Source organism: Rhagoletis zephyria, unplaced genomic scaffold (assembly GCF_001687245.7).
Source record: "Rhagoletis zephyria isolate East Lansing unplaced genomic scaffold, Rhagoletis_zephyria_1.1 Rzeph_scaffold_00086, whole genome shotgun sequence".
Taxonomy (NCBI): Eukaryota; Metazoa; Arthropoda; class Insecta; order Diptera; family Tephritidae; genus Rhagoletis; species Rhagoletis zephyria.
The window spans coordinates 312,591-321,982 of NW_016157170.1; the positions used below are offsets into that span (position 1 = coordinate 312,591).

General features: G+C 37.5%; 1 protein-coding gene across 4 annotated transcripts in view; it reads right to left on the reverse strand.

Moving 5' to 3' along the window:
- Gpo1 (glycerophosphate oxidase 1) overlaps window positions 1-9,392 on the reverse strand; it is a 292,598-nt gene that overhangs the window by 89,471 nt on the left and 193,735 nt on the right. For all 4 annotated transcript variants that reach the window (XM_017630228.1, XM_017630213.1, XM_017630222.1 and 1 more), the window contains 2 exons: window positions 2,478-3,170; window positions 1,995-2,407 (listed from right to left, as the gene is read on the reverse strand). In XM_017630228.1, the coding sequence (XP_017485717.1) occupies window positions 1,995-2,407; window positions 2,478-3,170 (1,106 nt within the window). The remainder of the gene's footprint in view (window positions 1-1,994; window positions 2,408-2,477; window positions 3,171-9,392) is intronic.

Below are 9,392 nucleotides of genomic sequence, written 5' to 3' on the forward strand. Positions count from 1 at the left end.
TTAAGTAAAATCTAAATACCCAAATACATACATATGTTTGCATAAAAACTGATTTATCAAAATTTTAATTAATTTTAATCTTTTAAGACATTTTCTGATTTCAATTTAATATAAATAAGTATGTACTTATCTAGGCATTCTACATTAGTTTCTCTGTAAGGCATTCTTTATTCACTTCTCTGGATTCTGTTTATCCATGCGTTCTCCCTTCGTTTGAAGGTAATGCTGCGGGTAAGGGCTTACCGCCAATGACATGCCCATGTTAAAATAGTGCCTTCCTGAAGCGAAAGGGTAAGCGATTCCCATCGCCTAGCTCGTTTCCACTTTCGCTTCTGTGGTAATCGTGTTTTTTGCTGGGCAATGGTTCGGGTATTCGACCTTACTCTAGCTTATCTATATTTGGCGATAGTTATTTAGCATTGCTAGATAGCGGGGCTAACAAAAATTCGTGAAGACCCTGATAGGATATATCGAAAACTCTCTGGTATCGTTAGAACAGCTGCCGGGAAGAGACAGAATGAAGCTGGATCACTTACTATTTCTTTGCCCTTTAATAAACAAGAAAATGATTTTTAATTTTTAATTGTGCCAACTGTGGAAGAAGAATCGGAGGTATTTCCGCTTTAGTGACTCAGAGAAGGAAGTTAGAAATCGCAATAGCTGAATTTCCATCATTTCAAAAGGAAGATCTGGGTACCACAAAGCTCCTTAAACATATAATAGACACAGGTATGTCAACTCCCGTTAAGCAAAGGTACTATCCCCTTTCCCCAGCAATGGAAAGTATCCTCTGCAAAGAAATAGATCGCATGTTGGAATTAGAGGTCATTGAGGCAGCTGAAGGTTCTCCATGGTCCTCCCCTGGTGTATTAATTGCCAAACCAGGAAAAGTTAGATTCCGTCTTGACTCCCGAAAATTGAATGAATTAACTGTTAAATATACATATCCAATACCTATTATTGACGGTCTGTTATCGCGACTACCTCCGGTATACATCATTTCAAAGATTAACCTTAAGGACGCCTTTTGGCAAATTTGGTTGTCATCTGAATCGAAGCCAAAAACAGCATTCGCTGCCCCCAATCGGCCATTGTACCAATTTACACGTTTTTATGCAATACGCCGCAGACAATGAGCCGATTAATGAAATGAAATGAAATAAATACGCATGTTATTGTTTACTTGGACGATTTTCTCGTCGTTTGAAGGTTGACAGAAATGTTCATGTCTTTCAAATTAATTTTAAATAATAAAAATAAAAATAATGCTTTGCTGTTCGTTTTCGTATCAATAACACATTAAAAGTGCATATTTAAAACATCGTTTTTAAGGAAGATTTTGTGAATTTACGAGGGTTGCGGTTTTATCGGGAGTGTCGGGAAAGGATTTTGGTCCCGTCCCGCCCGCCATATTTTTACAGATCTTCCCGATACCGCCCACCCCGGCCAATTTTAAGTCAGTACCATGGGTCCCGCGGGTCCCGCTATCCAGCGCCCATCTTTACGTCCGTTACAAGTAAATACGAGTATGTGCTCGATACTTTTATTTTCATACCAACTATTTTTTTACTTGAATCGTTGTTTCGATACCTACTTGGTATCGAAAGAAAAGTACTTGTATAGAATCGATTTGAGCAAGTGCCATATATAGTCGGCCATATTTTTTCTATGGAAAATAATTGCTTCGATTTAGTCAGGTGTCCCAAACAGTATGTCCCAGATAACGCCTGAAAAATACTTTCGCTTTGTTGCATGTACGAGGATGAAAAATTATCGATATAAGTAGGTATCTACACATTCGGTTCACTCATATAGGTAGTATCGAAATAGCGATTTTAGTAAACTCATTTGAGTAGGTATCGATACTTTGATGGCATCGGAACGTCCACCTCTCACCCCTAGAGCATTAAAATTCCGACTTTAGTTTTTTGGACCACCCAAATGTACATACACAGGTATACAGTCATAGGTATTAATTATTATTTTTTACTTGCCTCTTTCTCGTCTTTGGACCAATGCAGTTCTTCACCCATCAAATCCACAATGACAGGCAGAGCTTCTGAAGCGGCTTGCACATTTAAAAATGCCAAACGTAGTCGCCGAGCAATCATATCCACAGCCGTGCAGGCATACTCACGAACACCGTAGCGTATTTCAGCATCAATGTATGGAAATTCGGGATGGATACGGTTTCCGATGATCGGCCATCGCTTGCCTGTTAGTGATGCCATTTTGGAAACGGCAAATGCTCTGTCACCATAAGATTTTGCCAAATGTTGCGCAACCTCACATTCTAGACCAAAATCTTGTACTAATCGAATGTACATTGTTGGTGTCCACCCCTGACCGCCTTCAATTTTCAAATAAGATGTTACCGCTTCTGTTCGTTCTGGCTTTAGGTTGCAGGCTATTGAAAATAAATACATTATTATTTATGTAAAATAAGTAAATATGAAGGTATTTGCAGCCTTTTTAACCTTTGATTGCAGCGTCAATCGTGTGCTCTGCCATAGCTCTATACGTGGTCCACTTGCCTCCGGCAATTGTGACCAAATTCGACGGACTCACATGCACAATATGATTTCTAGCCAGTGATTGCGTATCTTCTTTATTTGGGTCCGATACAAGGGGTCTTATACCACTCCAAGCTGACAAAACGTCTCCGCGACGAACTTCAACATCCGTATTCAAGTAATTTTTGATCTCATTCAAAATAAACTGAATTTCGTCCTCAGTCGGGCTTGGATTGTGAGTAATGTCACACGGCAAATCAGTAGTACCAGCGATGGTTTGCCTCTGCCATGGTAAGAAGAAAATGACGCGGCCATCCGAAGTGGAAGGATCTAAAAGGCCCATTTGATCAGGACTGTAATAACCAGGAAGAACGATATGTACACCCGAACTCGGGCAGCAGATAGTCTTTACGTTGGGATTGTCCATTTTGCGTATAAAATCTGTAAATGGCCCAGTTGCGTTAATAATACACTTAGCTTTTACTGTAAATTCTCTTCCAGATATATGATCCTTGACTTTTGCTCCACACAAAACTTTTTTCCCATTTTCGTCCTTCTTTAACAATTCTTTAACTTCAACATGATTGCAAACAGTCGCCCCATGTCTAGCGGCAGTAAGAGCCACCGCTAAACACATTCTCGCATCGTCTTGCTGGCCTGGAACAAAAAAGTTTAAAATTTTAATTTCCGAATAAAATAGCACAATTTACGCTCAAACTAAGGGATTTATGTAAAAACCAGGGACATAATAGTTATAAGTTTTATCGAATAACGTTGCTCCATAACAGTTATAAGATGAGAAATATTTTTTATTTAGCCGAGTTAAGAGTTATAACCCAACGTTTACTTTTAACGTTGCCTGATAACTGTTAGCAGGAGAAATATGTTTTCCCTCACGTTTATTTATATGTTTTTTTTATATGTTTTCCCTCCACGTTTATTTTTTACGTTGCTTAATAACAGTTATTACCCAATGTTTATTTTTACGTTGTCTGATAACAGTTATTTCACTCCTCCTCTTTTATTTTCATCGTCTTTATCTTCTTCTCCATCTCCGTTTTCATCAATATTCATATCCCACAGCGTTTATCAGACAACGTAAAAAACAAACGTTCGATAATAACTGTTATCAAGCAACGTAAAAAATAAACGTTGGGCACTAGCTTTTATCAAACAAAGTAAAATATAAACCTTGGATCATATCTCTTATCGGCGAAATAAAAGATATTTTTCATCTAACAACTGTTATGAAACAACGTTTTCGTTAAATTTCAGAATTCGGGCAACATTCTCAAATCTTTAATTCCAGATAACAGTTATTTTTGGTCCTAGGTAAAAACAGTTAATAGTACAAAAACCTTGAAATACACCTATATTATTTTTTTTTTAAAGGCTATCATTCTTTAAGCAAGGCGATGATCGCCGAATGGAACGAGGAGTTCGGAAATTGTTCTTAAAATATCTTAAAATGTTTATATTTTAATATTTTTATTGAGCTTTGTACCATGATTTTGTTTTTATTAGGGAAAATTGAAAAAGCAACAAAGTCTAAGCGGTAGAAGTTGCAGCTATTTCGAGATCACCACATCTCATCACACTTCTTTTTTCTAGACTTCAGCAGGGATCGAACCCGCATCATCGATGTACAAAGTCAGAAGTGCTAACCACTGAGCTACATATGTACACCCCGCAAACTCTTGTTGCTAATTAATTTTCCTTATTCAACCAACTACTATCAAGTGCAGCTGATTTGCCGCTATTTAAACTCGACAGCGTGGTTGTTGTTGTCAATTCTATACATCAATTTTGCTTTTTTGCTATATTGTATGTATAGTTTCAGGCAGGCTCATCCTAAACTATGTATTTGTCAATTTTATTGTGCCTTATTAACATATTTACTTTAATATTTTTATTGAGCTTGTACTACGATTTTGTTTTTATAAGGGAAATTTGAAAAAGCAACAAAGTCTAAGCGGTAGAAGTTATATCAGCTATTTCGGAGATCACCACATCTCCTAATCAGACTTCTTTTTTCTAGACTTCAGCAGGGATCGAACCCGCATCATCGATGTACAAAGTCAGAAGTGCTAACCACTGAGCTACATATGTACACCCCGCAAACTCTTGTTGCTAATTAATTTTCCTTATTCAACCAACTACTATCAAGTGCAGCTGATTTGCCGCTATTTAAACTCGACAGCGTGGTTGTTGTTGTCAATTCTATACATCCATTTGCTTATTTGCTTTTTTGTATAGTTTCAGGCAGGCTCTTCCTAAACTATGTATTTGTCAATGTTATTGTGGCTTGTTAACATTTTATTTTTAATATTTTTATTGAGCTTTGTACCACGATTGTTTATTAGGAAAAATTGAAAAAGCAACAAAGTCTAAGCGGTAGAAGTTATAGCACTATTTCGGAGATCACCACATCTCCTCATCAGACTTCTTTTTTCTAGACTTCAGCAGGGATCGAACCCGCATCATCGATGTACAAAGTCAGAAGTGCTAACCACTGAGCTACATATGTACACCCCGTAAACTCTTGTTGCTAATTCATTTTCCTTATTCAACCAACTACTATCAAGTGCAGCTGATTTGCCGCTATTTAAACTCGACAGCGTGGTTGCTGTTGTAAATTCTATACATCAATTTTGCTTTTTTGCTATATTGTATGTATAGTTTCAGGCAGGCTCATCCTAAACTATGTATTTGTCAATTTTATTGTGCCTTATTAACATATTTACTTTAATATTTTTATTGAGCTTGTACTACGATTTTGTTTTTATAAGGGAAATTTGAAAAAGCAACAAAGTCTAAGCGGTAGAAGTTATATCAGCTATTTCGGAGATCACCACATCTCCTAATCAGACTTCTTTTTTCTAGACTTCAGCAGGGATCGAACCCGCATCATCGATGTGCAAAGTTAGAAGCGCCAAACACTGAGCTATGCACACCCCGTAAGCTCTTGTTGCTTAATGTGGTGATCTCCAAAATAGCTGCTATAACTTCTACCGCTTAGACTTTGTTGCTTTTTTAATTTTCCCTAATAAAAACCAAATTGTGGTACAAAGCTCAATAAAAATCTTAAAATATGTTTGGCGGTAGGCAAGGCTTTTTAGAAATATGCTTGTCCATTTTTTATGAAATTCATCCCGCGGAAATTTCCAATCGATCCGCCAAGCTAGAGACTTGACACCTTCAGCATTATGCCTATTACGATGACAATGCAATTTAAAATATAAGCGAATTCCCTAGATGGTCCAGGGGTCTTAGTATAAAGGTGGGCCAAAATACTAAAAGATATGGTTAACAGAGCGTTATTTGCCAAAGAACATAAAAAAATATTTATTTTGGAACGAATTTCCGTCATCCCTTGTCAAGCTTGGTTTACAGAAAAACCGGTTCGGCGTTGTGCCATGTTCAGTGTCATTTTTCGAACCGGTTTGTCTGCAAACCAAACTTGACACAAGGGATGACGGAAATTCGTTCCAAAATAAATCATCTTACCACCCTGTCGGAAAATCAACCAACACCAGGACACATAAAAAATGCTCCAAGCTCTTTATATCTGCCGGTGTAGTATTATCGCATAAATCGGCCAAATACCCCCTATGTGCGACGTGTGCACTTTTTTCGAATTGAGTGGCGCATAATCATATAAGTCAGGGCCGACTACATCAGGGATGGAAAAGCAGGTGCAATTGTACCTTTTTCCGACTTTTTCGAACCGAAAGGTACATTCCGTACACTGAACTCAATTTAGGTACAATTAGATGATAGCTAAATAAATCACCATATTAAATACTATGTTGCTCGCAAACAAAAATTTAAGAAAATTTTTGTAAACAAGGAACATTGTGAACATGTCATTGCGGCAACAGGAAACCTTAGCAAAGTGGCCAAGTTTTTTTATTAAATTCTTTGTGAACAGTGAAAAACTCCTCACGTTTTGAGGGCTTTCTAGCAAAGTGGCTACACTGCATTTATGTGAATTTAAATTGTGAATGACTTGAAAGTACGGAAAAAGCAAATAATAATTAAAGGCGGAAATATCTGTAGTCTGAATTCACTTTAACGGGAATAAGGTTTTGTATTAAAGACCTGGTTTACAAAATAGACCCAAATGTTTTATGTATGCAGTGTAATCTAGACCAAATGGAAAGCCTCGAGCATCTGCTCTTCAAGTGCCCAATTTATTACTGCTTTCAGGACTACTGCCTAGGACTACTTCTAAAAGAGTTAGAAAGCAACTCAATGTATATATTCAATTTAACCGATCAGTTTACAGTCAGGGGTGTACCTCTGTTGCTGGCGACGTTCCTGCGTCATTGAATCGCTACGGAGAGTGTCCGCGTAAGTTTCGACCTCTTCTAACATTCCTTGAAGTTCAGGTAGCTTATCCGAGTGGCTTTCCAGTGCGCGACTGTAGCGGACGGCAGCTTCCGAAGAATGATGGGTTGGGTACATAATGGCATCCCACTGATCCGTAGGTAGGCCCATCACATTTAAGACACGCAATGTACTACACACAACATCGATTACATTGCGTATTCCACGCTTTGATTCACTTGGGTGTTTTGGCAGATCCAGTAGTCTATTTATGTGTGCTTCAACTAAGCGTCGTGGATTATCATACCTGCGCTTTAGCTCTGCCCAAAGCTACTCGCAACTCCCTGTGCAAACGCCAGCTACCATGGGTACAGCATTCGCTTTTATGCAATGGCGCAAACGAATAAGCCTATACGTTTGGTCGAACTCTGCTCGGTCGTGAACAAGGGATTCGAACATATCCTTGAACACAAGCCAGTTCTCTTGCTGACCATCGAAAATCGGTACCTTAATGGAGTAAAGCTTCATTTCTGCCATTCTGCGAACCGGAGCCACATCTTCTCTTACAGCCATTCGCAACCGTTCCATTTTAGTTGACACCACTCTATAGGCTAGCTCCATTTTTGCGTCATGGGAAACAAGCTCCTCGGGCTTGGCTGCGCCCACCAACACGATATGGTTATACATGAAACGAGTAAAGTGCGTGGAAAGCAATTCCACCGTATGTTCAATTTCAACTTTGCCAGGTGCATAATTTTCAGCTTCCAATTCGCCTTTTATCCTGAGTATAGAAGATTGTGATGCTGAGCGCAAGTTAAGTTCAGCCATTGATATTTTCGCAAAAATCTTTGTTTAGCTGTGCGGAGTCGAAGCAACTCCGAAAATGATTCCCCAGCGCAAACGGCCGCCTGCCATCATCGTGCCAAATTAGTTCGAGCTCAGTTCGGCTACTAAAGTCGGACAACGCGCACGCCCCCCTTCAAATTAGTCATTTGCAAATCTTTTTATGCATTTCATTTTGAATACGTGAACTCCCACGTATACCCAACGGGACGGAGAGTTAGCTGCTCCCCAAAGGAGCAAGTACGGAGCAGTACAAAAGCAAAGTAAAAAATAAGTTTTTTAATTTCTAACAATGCTCAGAAATAAATATAATTTTGAGTAGTAACATAAAATATTTTCTTTTGAAAAAAAGTAAATTTATGTGCAAACATATATGTATGTATGTATTTTCGTATGTATACCACATAGAAAAGAAAAAAAACATGTTTATAAGTACACTTAATAAAACCATCAAATGGTTTACAAAAACGCCATTCTTTAATTATAACAAAAACATAATATAAAAATTAAAATTTGCATGTATAGGGTTTATAGTTTTATTGCACTTTGTTCATTTTTAACTTTGTAATTATGAAATTTTAGAACTAAGTGATTTTTGTTGTTTGTAAATCAAAAAGAAAATTTACTTACTTCAAATATTTTTCTTGAGCTGTAAACAACATAACTTCATTTGGAATTTTAGATTAAACATTTTTTTATAATAAATTTATATATTGTTAACTACAATTGGCGATCCTGCCAGGAGATATTACGTACTGCAAGCAAGAAATCAGCAACTAAAATATTTCAGCAGTTTATTAAAAAAAAAAAACACTATTCACATGTGCCAGAGCCTTTACTTCATTTTCCACAAATGACTCATGTTGCTTCAAACGACTAACTCATGGCTTAAAAATAGCACCAAATTTTTTCCAAAGAGTGATGACCTATGCATTTTCTGGCTTATCACCAGCACAAGCCTTTATCTATATGGGCGATTTAGTCGTTTTAGGATACTCTGAAAAGCACATGATTCAAAATCTAACCGATGTATTTGTTTTGTGTAGAAAACACAACGTAAAACTCAACCCAGAGAAGTGCACATTCATTGCGTGAAGTAACGTATCTAGGTCACAAATGCACAGTTAACGGCATTCTTCCAGACGAGCGCAAAAACAAAATTATTCAAGACTATCCTAACCCTAAAAATGCCGAAGAAGCGAAAAGATTCGTAGCCTTCTGTAATTACTACAGAAAATTTATTAAAAATTTTGCGGAACACTCCCGTCACATAACAAGATTATGTAGAAACAAGTAAAAAAGTCTAAGTTCGGGCGGAGCCGAACATTAAATACCCGGCGCAAGTATTAAATATATGTTTTTCACCTTTCCGAAAGCTACCGCTACATGGTAAACCGGGGTGTATCCATTTTGAGTAAATTAGCGTCCTTAAATTTCGAAATATTGAAGTTTCAAGCATTTCTGAAATTTACTGTTATATGAAAAGCGGCCGTAGTTTTAGTTCGATTTCAATAATTTTCAACGTTTTGCTTCTATGTAGCAAGCACAATAACCACACCGAGTGTGGTACAAATTGGTAGAACGGTTACCGAAATACATATATGTGATCAGAAGTGGGCGGTGCCACGCCCATCTTTCAAAATTTTATCCTAAACGTATTTCTTGGTAAATAATTGTTGCAAGCATCAATTTTGAATAAATTAGCTT